The 16,055-nt window shown below is 45.2% G+C and overlaps 2 protein-coding genes across 2 annotated transcripts in view; one reads left to right on the top strand and one right to left on the bottom strand.

Annotated features, from left to right (window-relative positions):
- MYO19 (myosin XIX) overlaps positions 1 to 6,394 on the bottom strand; it is a 603,741-nt gene extending 597,347 nt beyond the window's left edge. The window contains exons 1-2 of the mRNA XM_086954910.1: positions 6,290 to 6,394; positions 5,925 to 6,064 (exon numbers count right to left, since the gene is read on the bottom strand). Coding sequence (XP_086811036.1) covers positions 5,925 to 5,987 — 63 coding nt within the window. The 5' untranslated portion in view covers positions 5,988 to 6,064; positions 6,290 to 6,394. The remainder of the gene's footprint in view (positions 1 to 5,924; positions 6,065 to 6,289) is intronic.
- Positions 6,395 to 6,534: 140 nt separating this feature from the next.
- Positions 6,535 to 16,055, top strand: part of PIGW (phosphatidylinositol glycan anchor biosynthesis class W) — a 32,686-nt gene continuing 23,165 nt past the window's right edge. Inside the window, exons 1-2 of the mRNA XM_086954909.1 lie at positions 6,535 to 6,617; positions 10,498 to 10,604. The gene's annotated coding sequence lies outside the window, so the exon portion shown is untranslated. The remainder of the gene's footprint in view (positions 6,618 to 10,497; positions 10,605 to 16,055) is intronic.

Raw genomic sequence — 16,055 nt, 5'->3', positions numbered from 1 at the left:
TTCCAGGCCTTCTCAAGGGAGCAACAGAGTTTCTTGGATTTCTTAAGATCATCGTTGAACCAGGGAGCGTTTTTGCTGCCTAGTTTGATTTGACGTTTTTTCAAAGGTGCTAGGTTGTCGGCGCTGTTAGTTAGCCATTGAGTGAGGTTAATGGCTGCTTGGTTGGGGTTCGAAGAGTGGGCAGGGGGGTTTTGAAGAAGCGATGAGGAGATCTGGTCAGTGGTGATTTTGTTCCAGTTTCTTCGCAGAGTAGGTTGAGGATGGTTGTGGGTTGTGGTCTTTTTGTAGGAAAAGTGAACGCAGCTGTGGTCCGTCCAATGGAGAACTGTGGTGTGACTGAAGGAGATATGTTTGCTGGAGGTGAAGATGGGGTCGAGTGTGTGACCTGCGTAGTGAGAGGAAACGGTCTCTGGCGTGGATAAGAGTTGGGTCATGTGGAATGCATGTCTGTCAGAGGATATTACGGAGGATAACTGGAATCATATTTGTGGACTAACGGGGAAACTCTGTATGAACGGTAATCTCAAGATTATTCATTTCAAGTACATACATCAGGTGTATTACACCCTGGCACGATTGTTTAGGTATGAACTGCGTGAGTCGCCGTGCTGTGACAGATGCGGACAGGAGGATGCAGACTTTATGCATTTAGCATGGTATTGCCGGACAGTGGCTGCATTCTGGGTCACGTGGTGAATTGCTTGCGTGAGATGGTCACTGCGGACCTCCCTGTATGCCGCTGGTGTGCCTTCTCTGTTGCGTGCCGCATGTAAAGGGGGGTGAGTGGCGTTTTTGTACGGCTGGCGCTGCTGATGGCTGTGAGAAGAGTGGCGATCACGTGGGGGAGAGGGCGACGGCCTGCCTTCGAAGCGTGGCTGGATGATCTGTTATACTGCTGCGACAACCTCAACATCTATGCGGAAGAGTTGCCCCTTACATCGAGACCGAGGGACATTTGGGAGCCGCTGCGATTATATTTGCTTGAACACTGAGTGAGACATCGAATGGCGATAGGGCTCGGGGGGAGGGAGGGATATGTGGTGTGAGTAGCTGCGTGGTTCCTTCAACGGAAAGGACGCCACTGATGGTACACTTTTAAGGCAGACGGTTCGCACTGTGATTGTGATTAGTAGATGGCATCAGTTTGTGACTGAGAATGTTCCTATTTCCTTTTCTTTTGCTTTGGGGTTTCTTTTACATTTCTTTTTAGGACTACATCTGTGTTTTCGTATATTTGAATGTTCACTTCTAGCTGGGTCAAAAACATAGCCAGAATTTAAAGGCCCATCAGCTCGCCTATTGTTCAAGTATAATTATGACTGTGAGCTATCTGGAGCCTAACACTTAGACGCCTATGCAATGGAGGGGAAACAAAGGCACACAGCTTATCAATTCACAAGTACTTAGGAAAAACTACCATTTGGAAGTAGATTTTTGACTTTGTTCAACTTCCCTATGCAAGAAATGTGCTTACAATGCAGCTTTATCCGTGTGTATGCGTACAAAAATAACTATTTCAATGGCACAAACTAATTTATTTAATTTTATTCTTTTATAGTGCTAATCATCCCAATGTAGTTTCTGACTGCTTTACATTACATGCACACATTATACATTGACAATAAATTGTACAAGTGTGTAAATCAATGTACAGGATATTACATAAGGCAAGGAGTGTTTCGGGGTGTACGAGTCACACATCGTCTTACTGGTATGTATTCTATATTTAGAGTGAATAGCTAGGAAAACAAAACAAAAATCTGAATTTAGAACGTAACACATTGTTTGGAGTAGTTTGTACCATTAAGACTTTAATCTTACTATAAGAAGCTGGTTCTTTAAATGATATATATAAAATTGATATATCGCGCTAATAGTCAAGGTATTCCCTTATGAGGGGACAGGGCTTGCTTTAGCAATCCCTAGATGCTCTTCTAGGGGGTAGTGTTATCAAGCAGTATTAGGTTTATCAGACAGTAATGTTAGACATCTGCAAATATACACAATAGTCAATAAATGATGTAAACAACTCAATAAGGAGATCCACCCCAATTTATTAAAATAACATGCATCTTTAGGCACCAGAATCAATATGAACAGGCAAGTACTTTTTTCAGTAGAAAGTATTTTGCATTCAAAAAGTCGACACTTAGTGCATTTCTCAGAAGCTGCAATGTTATCCTATGGGAGGAAAGGCAAGTGAGCATTCAGGTACAGTCCAGCGACTAACTATACCGATCTCTGGGACTTAAGGTGAGTGGTGGGCAAGGTTCAGGGCAGTACCAACAGACCACCACCAGCAGCACTAGGGCTAAAGGGTCTATAGGGATTGTTCTTGGCATCCAGAGGCTGCAGGCTTTGACTGGGAGGTCAGTTGGGCTAAAACAAGGTGGGGGGTGATGCCTCACGATGCTCGGGACATAGGGGGGACACCTTAGGTCCTCTTCCACACGATCGACAGGTGCAGAGGTGTCCTAGGGCGTCAGGGTTTTCTTACGGGGAGCAGTCGCAGTAGAGGGGGTCTGCAAACAGAGGCTGCAGGCAGCGTCAGGTAGTTTACAAGGGGTTAAACCACAATGGACTCAGACTCTCGAGGGCTGGGTGACCATGTTGACACCGTTGGCCCACTTCAACTTAGGCTGGGTGCGATGAGTGCAGTGGTGTTCTTAGGCGTCAGGTTTTCGAGGTCTTGCAGTCCTCTCAGTTCTCTTTGGTTGCCTGCAAAATACAGGGAAGCAGGTCTGCTGCTTTAAATGAGTTATTGGTTCCTGGGTGAAGAGCTGGCAGGTCTCCTGGGCTTTGGAGACTCAAAAGATGACTTGTCCTGCAGCGGTTAGCTCAATTGTCCAAGTCAGCAGGCAGGCCGGCAGGGTTGGCACCAAGTCAGCTGCAGGGTCTTCTATTCCTGCTCTGTGCGACTCTTCATTTCAGTCTTCTTTCAGGTCAGGAAGATCTGTCTTTCTGGCACAAGGGGCTCCCCTAAATGCTGAATGTAGGGGTGAAAGGGGAGTGTAGGGTAGTAGCCAATAGCCTACCTATTCCTGCGGTCAATATGCCCTCTATATGACCACTTCCTATGGGAAGTGGGCTTAACCCTGGCCCAGGGTTCCTAATGTTTGCCATTATAAAGATGGCCAACTCTGAAAAGTTGTGTTCACTTCAGGTTAGGCCACCTTAGGGGTGGTGCTTGCATAGGGTGGGCACGCCTACCTGATTAGCTAATTTTCCCCACCGGTCGAATTTCTGAAGGGCTCTGGGCACAGTAGGGTTTGCTGCCTCCCCTGTGAGGGCAGCGAGACTCACATTTCAAAGACAGTAGCTTCTTTGAGGCTTCACTGCCTGGGGATCCTAATCAGCAGGTCATCCATTCTGTGGGAGGGAGTGTGAGCACTCTCTTCCCAAGCAGGCTTTGTTTCTGAACTCATGAGATCAAAGGCCCTCACCCTTGGGGGTAGAAACACATCTCTGGTAGTGGGCTGGCAAAAACCAGTCAGTCAACACACCAGTGGCTTGCAGGTTTTTAGGGGGCACCTCTACTGTGCCCTCTGGGTGCATGTATTTATAAACACAACAATATAATCAGTGTGGGTTTATTATAACAAGATGTTTGATACCAAAAATCCCTATTTTCAGTGAAGCCATCCTGTAACTTGGGAACTCTTCTTCACCACTGTCCAGCACATGTTTTAAAATGGCTTCCCTGATCACTTGCACTGGCAGTAATGGGACTGCCCAGCACACAGGAATATCTGCTTAGGCAGATATGTCTTAACATATAATATAATGCATCCCGAGTTAGGGCTGTACGGCTTGCTGTAGGGGTGACTTACAAATATTACATGCATTGTTAGGGGGCATGGCACACAGGGATATCGGGTTTCACTTTGGTCTGCACCAAAACACACAGGCTGTAGTGCCGGTCTTGCACGGGTTTGGTGAAAGCCCTCGGAGGATTGCACAATTTGTGCTGCAGCCCTTAGAGGCCCTTTTTAGTACCTCAGGCCCCAGGTACCAGGGACATCATTTACTAGGCACTTACAGAGAGTGATAAAGGTATTGCCAATTATGGGAAACAATTTTACAGTTTCGGGAAAGATCTGGCATTTGGGACCCGGTTAGCAGGGACCCAGTGAACTCCCAGTCAAAATTACATCAAATACCAGGCAAAAAGTGGGACATTTCTACAACTACCCAAAGAAAACTTTTATAGCAGCCTGATAATCACAGAGTGAGAAAAACCTATAGAGGTCTGAAGCCATGCCTTGTAGTTTGATTTCAGGTCCTTCATACCTTGGTTCACATAAAGGAAGGAAAGCAGCAATAGACAATTATAAATGTCCTCGATATCCTGGGCACCCACACCTGCCCTCCCTGGATCATACCCCTCAGAGTCGCACCTCACCAGTAAGGAACTAAGCAGAAGCGCGCACTTTAAAGCAGCTCATCGCCACTCTATTAATTATAAGCTCGCTGAGGCAAAAACAAATGTATATATATATATATATATATATATATATATATATATATATATATATATATATATATTATTTTTATAATTATGTTTTATTATTGAAATCATGAATCACTTTGGGATTTTAATAGACTACTTATTGGGGGGCACTTAGCTGTATGGACATTCCTTAATTGCACTGTAGTGTTTTTCATCATGCTGGGCTATTGTATGTTCTTATTTATTTTCTGCATTATCTGTTCCGGCCTTTTCACTTTTATCAACTGAGATGTAATGATTTCAAATAATTGATCATCAATAAGCTTTACTACCTCTTCATGCCGGCTCATAGCTGGATGTGCTGTATTAGAAGGACTACAATCTACGTACTGAAAATAATATAACGATCTCGGTGTCAAAAGCATTAACCTGCTTACCTGTCTACATAAAATAAAAATCTGCCATGTTACATTATGTGAAGTGCATGAGGCACATTAACCCTCTTTGCTACTCTGAGTTACAACTTTGACTTGACAAAACACAGATCTCTCCTGCAAGAACATTAACCATCAGAGTTATCGTATCAAGATTAATATCATATACCTGAGATCTACCAGGCACACAAACTCTGGGCAATAGGTGCAGTAACCCTCTACGATATTTTAAAATGCAACCTAATAAGTAACAGATTAACTGTCACGTTTCTGCTTGTTGCCGATTTGTTTGTGGCAGAGTTTTTTTTTTTAAATAAATAAAATTTGCATTTGGATGTAGGAGTCATTTTCATAACTCCGCCCTCATGACTCCACCACCTTTTAGGTGCCACGCGTTGACCTGCTATCCTTGACCTCCTATTTATTGTGGAAGATTAAAGTTTTTCCAATTCCAGTACTGGTTACACACAGACCTCTACGGTGATCGCATTAACCAATTGAGCCTCCACTGCACAAAAAAATGCTTTTCCCACTAGTTGCTTTAGCTAGCATTTTTTTTTTATTTACCTATACGTGTTACATTTTATATTTATTTTCTTTAAAGTGAAAGGCCAACAAAATAGTTGCAGAATATATTTGCTTCTTTTTTACCAGGGATCTGGACCCACCTCCATTGTACTCAAAATCACAGTGCACTTCAAACGCTGGTAACAAGCCATAACTCAATATTTTGAGGCTCCAAGGAGGGTGACTTTCGAGGGTGATCCATTGAACCAATTTAGATTAAACAAATACTGCAAGAAGGTGAGCGAGGTAAGTTTTCAGGAGAAAATTAGTGTTCTCTCTTGGGTATGTTAGAAAGACACCCTACAAATAAAGTTAAGTGTAGAAATAAGGAATGCTGCTCTGTGGAAGAGGCATGCTGTTTTAAGTAATATGATGCTGACATTGAACCAGCAGCTGAAACACGGAGAAAGTAAGACTACCTGCAACGAGCGTGCTCTGCCGCGTCAGAAAAATCACGATAGGGTCTCCATTACCTGTGGCTCAACTGGGTGAGCACGCTGTCCGTTTCTCAATACTCTCCCGGGTCGCTCCTCCATGGCCGACTATGCCCGGTTGCTTTCTCCCGTGCCAAGGACGAGGACAAACCGTTCAAACTTCAACCCGCCGCTGGCATCTGCCATATACAGAAATAGATATAGAAAAATAATTCATAGAAACGCATCTCTGGACGCCATCTTTGCACCACGTATATTCCGTTCTTTAAAACGAAATAAACTAGTGTTCCAAGTATACTGAGAAATCTGGCAGCGACAAAGTCACACATCAACAAAATAATAATATATATTAAGAAGTAACTGACAATGGGGTACGTAGTAATTAAAATCAAATACGTACTTACTCCGAAACATTGCTGAAATTACTCGCATTTGCAACCCATAATCTCGAATTGTACTGTAGATTGGTTTCATGAAACACACGATGTCCATCTGTTCCGACCATGCATGCTATTTAAGAAGGATGTTCATTTTACGGTGCTACATCAAAGTCCCTACGAAACAAACGAGCGTGTCCTTCGTTTATGTTTATGTCTATGATTACCTGCCAGTGTTTCTCCACCGATTGGTTGGTACCTTCTGATGAATGGTGGGGTGTGTGCCGGAAGGGAGAGTTTGGGAAATGTTGAGTCAACGCTGGGTTTGGATGGGCAGAACCTGTTAACTATTATGGTGAGAAATTTCAGGATAAACTGGGTATGATGGCTGCAGGGGTGGTGTGGATGGGAGGGAGAATTACGCCGCAAAAACGAGGAGGGAAGCACTGTGCAGATTAGAAGAGAACAGCTGGCCAGCCTGCAGGATTAAGAGACGAGTCGCGCAGCCCAGGGAATTTTCTCATATACGGACTGTACCAACTGGAGACGTCTCTGCAGCCAGATGTTGGAAGGCAGTTGGAGGGTAACGCTGACTGTGCAGCCAGGGGTTGGAGGTTGCACAGCCTGGTGTTGCGGATGTGGAACTCTGCACACAGATGGGGTGCAGGCACAATTGAGGAGCACCCGGCAGTGAAGAGCAGCCATGGGAAAGTATTAAACCACAACGTCAGTGACCAAAAACGCTTCAGATTAAATAGGGGATGAGAATAGCCGCTTCGGTAAGAAGCTGCAGAAAATGGTGTTTGTTAGTAGTCGGTAAGGCACGAGCCAAATGTCTGGTTATGCCCTTCGGCGACTGGCGCACCAACCAAAATGGAAGGGATCCCAGATACTGCTGTCTTCACTCCAGAGTCGTTTTAAGGCATGAGCAAAGTGGGCTCAGGCCCATGGCCCCAGTTTTTCACGGGGCCCCTGAAAAACAGAGTTCTGCAAAGGCCTGCCCTGATTATTCACTGTAATATTAGTGAGCTACTGCTGTGTTACAATATTGAAAATACATGTCACTAATCAATATTAGATGTAAACATATTTAGAATTTGGACCAGTGCACCTGTCAGTGACCTGGCCAAAGAGGGTACAAAAGAGCTGACATTGGATCATACATTCAAAGCTGCTCCGAACAGGGACCCCCCCAAATAAGTTTCACCCAGGGCCCCAAAAATCCTTAAGATTTCCCTGCTTTACTGCCCTTTGCCTAAAGCAGTTACTCAACGAATGTCAGCTGAGCACATAAAGTCTAACTAGCACTGGCAAAGTCAGTACGTCTGGCCTTCATGTGACAAAGCAGCTAAACACTGATCCTTACAGATGTTGTTTACACATGTTGCATGCACAAATGTTGTGTATGACATGAAAGCCAGCCCTATTGGCTTTGCCAGTGCTGGGAGGAAAAGGTGCACGGAGCACTTCAACCTCAAAATGAAATTTTGCCTGGAGTGCTAAATATCATTGAACTAGTCCTGAGTGCATTCCTTGTATAGCAATATACTGCTTTCAGAGTTCGTCTTAACAAAGAGTTGTGTAATTAACATAGTTTTGCCAATACAATTAAAGTGGCCCCTTATGGAACCAAATGCAACTTAGAGCTTTGTTTACTGAAATCCCAAGTGGTTTCTGGAATGGTGATAGTTAAGGTTTGGTGGGGGTAGGGGCAAAGTGTTATATAGTAGTACTGGAGTGCAGCTGGCTGTGACTATCTTTGTGGAACTCTGGAGATGGGGTAGGCCAAAATTACATACAGTGCTATGTGTTACCAGTTCGTCATGAGTGTGGACTGGGGGTTTACCGGTGAGGGCTAGTGGTGTGTCAGTGTTAAGAGCTGATTTATGTGAGGTCAGTGACACCCGCATAAGGAGCAGTCACTTGTGCAATAACATCCTGCTCGGTCTGCCTCTTCAAAACTGAGGAAGGAGAATCTGGGAAAGCTTGCTTATTTTGTAAAATCACTCGTACTGTTTTATTGAGCCTCAGAAAAAGTATAGAGTGAGAAAATATTTCTTACATTACGGAAGGGCGTAGTAAATGCCATGTATGACCTCCTTTTGTTATTTTCTGGACTAAAGATATGAATTAGCAAATTATAGCACACATAATCTAACCGGTAGGTGCTCCTCATTTTAACAGGCAGGCTGTGCATTTTAGCTGAGTAGACAGACCACTCCAGGCCAGATGGTGCAGGAACATCCATGTGCTTCTTACCAGATATGCTTCTTCCTCAGGATCACATGCTTGCTTATGGTCTCACTCAAGGTGGATCCTATACTGGTGGGTGTCAGCAGTGGCAATCCTTGCCCTTCAGACTGCTCCTGAACTAGGAAGGGTGTAAGCAGCTGGAGTGGGAGATGTTGTGTAAGCTAAACTGGGGGCATTGTGAGGTGGGGGGCATAGTACCTGGGCCCAGAGAGGCGTTGATCGCTTAGGATCATGTTGTTAATTCTTGTTGCTGCCTCATTCACTATTGCCTTTGAAATGACTATCTCACCAGCATCCGGGCATAAAGAGTGGGCTGTTTGTAAACCCCTATTAATGCTTTTCAAACTCCCAGTTTGGCTCAGACTGCATTGTATGCTACACTGTGACTGTGTACATAGTTGGAAGTGTGTTTTATTTATACAAGACCACTCAAAATATTGAAGCCGATTCAACACCGCCTCTTTGTGATGTCTAAACCTATATCACAGTGACTGCCAAGAACAGAATTAACCACAAACCAGCACACCTGCCACAACATAAGTAACATGCAGCATCCAATGTAATGAATACCTATAATTGGCCATGGGGGCACCTCCCCTACCCCCCTAAATTGCCAGTAGTGAACATAGATACAAGTCCGTTGTCTTGTGAACCCTAGAAGTAGATTGTTTGTAATACAGATGGAGCATAATTATAGTCAAGGAAGGTTTTTGTACAGCGGGCATCCTAAACATATGTATTTCAAGGTGGTCTCAAATGTGACGGTAAAGGAAAAGGAGGCACAGTGGAAGAAGGTAATTGGATCACACAATTTGGTCATGTATGGGAGCCGGGTTGTGCCAGGTTTCCTAGTTGCACAGATTAGCCACTGGGTGGGGATCTCTTTATTCTCTTTTACATCGAAGGTTAATGCTTTGTATTCAATTCTCGTAGGAGATATATAAATATACTGTATTTTATTTTAAATACATTTTTATAGTTTTTACTATCTCTGAAGATGTATTTAAGCTTTTTGTCAAATGCTTTTAACTGCCCTAAAGCGCAGCCAGTACCAATTAGCATACACCCACCACACAGACTTCAGTATCATATGTCTGCACCAAATAAGACCTTAAGCCCCTAACACCTCCAACGCACGCCCCCAAGCATCAGTTTCTGCATTGTGTCGCTCCCTCAACCGTTCAAGCAGCACATGGTGTAAAGAGACCTTCCTTCACAGCCCAGGTCGGCTTTGATCTGTAGTTGTAATTAAATTAGAATGGGAGTGTGCGTATTTCCCCCCCTGTTCACACAAACTCCCAATAGAAGGGAGGTGCTTCAATAGTTCTCCTATTTGTTAGAATCTACTAAGACTGGTTTGATTTAAGCAGGACAATGCTCTTGCGGCAAAAAAAGTTCCATTGTGATGTTCGAACTGGGTTGATGCTCAGCCTCCTGGAAGCAGACCAGAACTGTGTCTGAAATGTAAATGAAGCAAAAAAGACTTTGTGATTGTTGGGATACCTGTTTTGCGTTGATTCTTATAAATAAACAAAGTAATTTAGGGTAATATGCTTTATCTAGAGACTTACCCATTTTTAAATGCATACATCAGTTTTGTCTTACCTGCATATATTGATGCTGAACATAATTTCTGACTACATGACCATACTGTACATGATCAGTTCCAGCGTAATGCATTTCCGTTTTATGTGAAACTCTCTGAAATGCTTATATTAGGGGTCAGGTTTGCAATCCAAAAAGTAAATAAATAAAAAGGTTGTTTGCTGGATGTGGTACGTGTGTAACACACAGCTGTACATCTTGTACTTGAACAAGCTATCTAAGCCCACATCAACCCTGCCCTAATAATTGGACACAAGAGATTGGACAATAAATTAAAGAAAACGTAGTTATAGGTTGTTAAAAAACAAAAATTGTTCAGCGCTGCTTAGACTCACTCATTCACACACCTCTAATAATTTATCTTGCGTTTATTACAGCTCAAAGACCACGTGAAACCCCACCTGTGCACCTCGTCCTACACACCTTGCATACAGAAAATGCTCAGCTGATGTTCCTCAAGTCTGCATCAACACTTGATTTCACAGTGCGTAAACCCATTCTTGGCTCTGCCAGTTGTCCTGATTCCTGTTCAGTAACACCTCTTGACTTTTTAGGTCTCGCCTGTCGATGCGCATGCGCATCGAGCAAGCAAGACTATGGGGGCTTATCAACTCTTTATCCACACTGCAAGGAATCGTGGCGATTCCTTGCAGTGCCCGTGACTTTTAAGCTCAATGCGCATGCGCTTTGAGCTTAAAAGCGCGTGCACGTCCGTCTTTGTTTACCCGCTCCGCCCCCTCCCCTTCCCGCCGTCTCGCATTTCCCCTGCCGCATCAAAGGCTTTCACGGCCGGCCGGCCGGCCATGCTTTCAGTTTCACGACCGGCCGGCCGGCCGTGTCAATTACATTCCAAAGCCCGCTCTCCCTGCTCCGCCCCCTGCTCCGGCCGAGACGCATTTCTCCTCCCTCCTCCCCCCATTCACGTTTATTCTACTTCTTATCTGGCCTGGAAAGCCTCGACAATGCTTTTTCTTTCTCTCTACTCAGTTCCTTCTTCTCCTCATTTAATTCCTTTCTTTTGCTTCATTTCAGCTCACCTTGTTTTACCTCCCTCTCCCCTCTGCCCTGCGCTTCCCCTCTCGCCTCTGCTTCATGTCTCCTTGGCTTCTCCTTTTCCCTATTATCCTTTTGCTTCCACCATATCTCTCCTGTGCTTCCTCCCTCTTCTTGCTTACCCCGTGCCTCGCGTCACAGGTTTTCCTTCTTTTTTCCCGCCTTTCTCCCTCTCCTCGCTCACTCCATAGATGATGCCGGCGCCTGTGCTCAGCACAGAAACAATTATATGGTCTAAGACTCAGTTTAATAGCGTGCCTCCCGCGAGTGCCCCCCCCTGCAGCAATCAGTGTCTAATCCGCCATCACTGCTGACAGACGCAGGCCCTCGTGCTCCGCTCCGGTGCTGGCTTCCCGAATCCTCTCAGCGGGTCCCAATTGCCGGAGATCGGTCGTTTGATCAGGTTTGTGACAAATGCTTGTTAGTGGATAACTGGACTGTTCCCTCCGTTTTAAGATTGATAAATGAAAGGATTCTTAGGAGCAAGATGCCAGTACCCTCGGCAGCTGGTTAAGTGTGACTCGTTGATGTACTGTCACTATTATTTCTGATGATGTCCTTTGGTGTCAGTCTATGGACCCAGTAGGGAGGCAAGTAGGAATCTATTTAGTTGTCAGTTTTATTTTTTATTCAGGGTTGTTTTCTGGGCGATTTTGACCGGGGTTTTACAAAATTGTTACAGGGCATTAACTTTTCTAGATTTTGAAAGTTGGCCGTTTTCACCAATTGCCGGGTTTGTTCAGCATTGCATAGTGACTGTTGGTATGTAATGTTTAAGAGTGAGGTTTAGAATATGCCAATGGCAAAGTTTGGAACTTTCTGTTTGGGGACACCCCTCACCCTCAAACCCTCACCCTCACTCACCCACCCTCAACCCCTCACCCTCACTCACTCACCCTCAACCCCTCACCCTCACTCACTCACCCTCACTCACCCTCAACCCCTCCCCCTCGACCCCTCACCCTCACTCACCCTCACTCACCCTCAACCCCTCACTCACCCTCAACCCCTCACCCTCAACCCCTCACTCACCCTCACTCTCACTCATCCTCACTCACCCTCACCCTCACTCACCCTCAACCCCTCACCCACTCACCCTCAACCCCTCACCCTCAACCCCTCACTAACCCTCACTCTCACTCATCCTCACTCAACCACCCTCAACCTCCCTCACCCTCAACCCCTCACCCTCACTCACTCACCCTCAACCCCTCACCCTCAAACCCTCACCCTCACTCACCCACCCTCAACCCCTCACCCTCACTCACTCACCCTCAACCCCTCACTCTCACTCACTCACCCTCACTCACCCTCAACCCCTCCCCCTCGACCCCTCCCCCTCAACCCCTCACTCACCCTCAACCCCTCACTCACCCTCAACCCCTCACTCACCCTCAACCCCTCAACCCCTCACCCTCAACCCCTCACCCTCAACCCCTCACCCTCAACCCCTCACCCTCATTCACCCTCAACCCCTCAACCCCTCACCCTCAACCCCTCACCCACCCTCAACTCCTCCCCCTCAACCCCTCACCCTCATTCACCCTCAACCCCTCACCCTCACTCACCCTCAACCCCTCACCCTCACTCACTCACCCTCAACCCCACCCTCAACCCCTCACCCTCAACCCCTCACCCTCAACCCCTCACCCCCTCACCCTCAACCCCTCACCCTCACTCACTCACCCTCAACCCCTCACCCTCCCTCACCCTCACTCTCACTCACCCTCACTCACCCTCACTCACCCTCACTCACCCTCACTCACTCACCCCCACTCACCCTCCCTCACTCACCCCCACTCACCCTCCCTCACTCACCCTCCCTCACTCACCCTCACTCACCCTCAACCCCTCACTCACCCTCACTCATCCTCACTCACCCTCAACCCCTCACCCTCACCCACCCTCAACCCCTCACCCTAACTCACACTCGCCCTCACTCACCCTCACTCACCCTCACTCACCCTCACTCTCACTCACACTCACCCTCAACCCCTCACTCACCCTCAACCCCTCACTCACTCACCCTCACTCACCCTCACTCACCCTCACCCACCCTCACTCACCCTCAACCCCTCACCCTCACACAGTGCAATAGGTCTCGGAGCATTTGAGTTAGAGCTTTTAGAATTGTTTATGGCTTTTTTTATTTGTAATTCTTTAGCATTGGCTACAGGAAACAAAAATGCTAAAGATTTACAAAAAAAACCCATAAACAATTCTAAAAGCACTAACTCTAATGCTGCGAGACCTATTGCATTTTCAATGCTTGTTTCTGTTTGGCCTCGCACATAGTATGCCTAATGTATTTCTGTCCAGCAACTGTGCCTTCTATCACAAAGCTTAGTCTCAGCTTAACTGTTTGTGTCCCTTAATCCTGCAGCAGCATTTGCTATGTGAGTGCTAACACGCACTCGCTGCTAGGTAGCTATCTGTTCATCACAGAGACTACCACTGCACTTTTACCAGCCCGTAAAATAACCTTCTCAAATAATGACCCTGCTGCCTGACAAATTACACCTTCATATCTATCCAGCATCATGGCACCTAAAATGATGCATTGCAGATAGGCCCCATGCATTAGTTTGCGTGGTTCTTCTTTAAAATCACGCTAAAACTGTTCTCCGCATGTAAGGGACACGACCTGAATGTGCTCAGGGTAGGAGCGTGTACCTTTGAAAAAGTGCTTCCAGGGAGACCATTTCCATATGTTCTAGTATCAAATGCAGCTACTTTATCGATAACAGAAAAAAGTTTTGCTATCCATATTTTTTAATCAGTTTAAAATGTTTTTTTGTATAATGCACACAGTTCATAAGCATTAGTACATCTTACACCATCTGCATTTCTGAACACCAGGGCCAGGCACATTGCTAGTCTTGAAATCAAATTAAGGCATTGTAGGAATTTAAAAAGGAAAAAAAGAAATTATTTCAAGAAGTGTCATGATAAACTATGTTAAAATGCATTTAAATCAGTGTAGTGCTGGGCATCCCATACTCTTCTCAATCCCACAACTGCATTCTGAAGTCTAAAGTTAATGTAGAAAGGGAATAGGGGAGTGCTGAGACTTGAATACAGCAGCATATTGTTCATGGCTGCCCTTCTCCCATCTCTGCTGATGCCAAAGAAAAAATACAGTAAATTATCTACTTATATAATATACTTTAACAGCATTACACTGTTTCTCATATGTGTGCCGCTGAAAGATCAAGCTCCATTCCACTGTAAACCTGAAAATATATGCATGTTAGTGAGCCTTCTCTAGGTATCCCAGATTGAAATAATCTGTCACACCTTTATTGAACCTACTGTACTAATTTAGATTTTTAAATAATTAAACATAAATCACTGCAGTTTGGTGATATAAAGGAGTGAGAAGGAAGTAGTCTGTCAGCTGTGTAATTGAATGTGTAACAAGGAAATAAGATCTCAGCTTTCCAGCTAACTGAATTGCTTATCGTATGCAAATCAGTTTGTCACTGTACCTCATTTTAATTGAGTGTCAAGTCTGAAGCTTATTGAAGGAGTTAGTTCAGGATGTATGCTACAGAAACTCACTTGTGTACGGATAATTATAGAACACGTTGCTCTCCATATACTTATATAGTCACCGAGTAGAGCTTCATACCACCTCTGCCATTTACTGTTACTCAGTTTGTGGTAGTCACTTTATCTCCCTCAGAAGGATGGAAGACTGAGTCTGCTTTACTAAGTGCAAGCTCAGGATTACAGGTGATAGCCAAGAGGATCATTAACACCTTGAGTCATGTTGCTAACTCCATAAATGTAAATATCTTCAGGTAACACAAACAATTAGTTGACAGGGCAGCCACCCACTTCTGTCTTCCTTCTACAAAGTCCATCTGTTTGCAAGACAACCACATCTCAGGTCTGCAAATTATCCAGAACGCCAAAGGTTGATTAGTAGGGAATATGCAACTATTTTAATCCTCGCCCTATCACCTGTTTATCCAGGATTAATGCCTTATAATATAGTCCTGCATTCACATACATTGGACGTGACTGTTAAGGATTCAAGTAATTGTTTTGTGCAAGGAAAAAGCCAAACTCTGCTAATGTTCTTTCTTTGTGCCTAATTGACTCAAGATACTTTCTTTAATTGAACGAGGGGAAGGATCACATGGGACTTAGGCATGTGGGTCAAATGGCATGGCTGGGAAAACTTTCTCACGGTCGAAAACATTTGTGCTTTTTCTGAAAGTAGATAGCGCTGTGCAACCGGGAGGAGCAGTAGACGTGGCTTCTTGGCCCTAAGTAGGGGAAGGGCTCTGTATGACCGTAGGAGAAACAATTGTACCTTCAAGCACCGAAGAATGGAACTGCAAAACACTGAAAACGATAGCCCTAAAGAGCCAGGAGGACCAAAGCAAAGCACAGGCAGATCCAGGCGGGCGGCAATGCCCAACAAGGAGAAGGGCAGACATTGCACTTGCAAAGGGAGTGGATTACTTCACTTTTAGGAAAAAGAGAACTCTCTGCTCAGCACAATCTGCAGGAGACCATAAGTAGAAGAAATGCATTGTACCACCAGGACAAGGGCAGGAGGCACTGTGCAACCAGGAGGAGGAGGAGACAAGCTTGTGCAGCCGGGGGTGGGAGTACTGCACAAGATTGAAGAGGTGAGACCTAAAGTGCCACTCTGCCTCTTTCCTCTTTGTGTGGGCTAAAGTGGCAGCAAGGTGATGTGCAGCCCAGGGCTCTGGGAAGGGGCAGGCCAAAACTTGGATGTCTTTATTGTTTCTGTGGCCTGCCAACAACTCCTCTTCTTTTCGTTTCTTCATGTTTTGTAACGTGAGCAGTCCCATCTACTCCTGGTTTTTTCAAACACATAACTGGAATTTCATTTTTAGGTCTTGCC

Source organism: Lissotriton vulgaris, chromosome 2_1 (genome assembly GCF_964263255.1).
Source record: "Lissotriton vulgaris chromosome 2_1, aLisVul1.2, whole genome shotgun sequence".
NCBI lineage: Eukaryota > Metazoa > Chordata > Amphibia > Caudata > Salamandridae > Lissotriton > Lissotriton vulgaris.
Note: the sequence above shows the minus strand (reverse complement) of the source record. Positions and strands in the feature narration are given on the sequence as shown.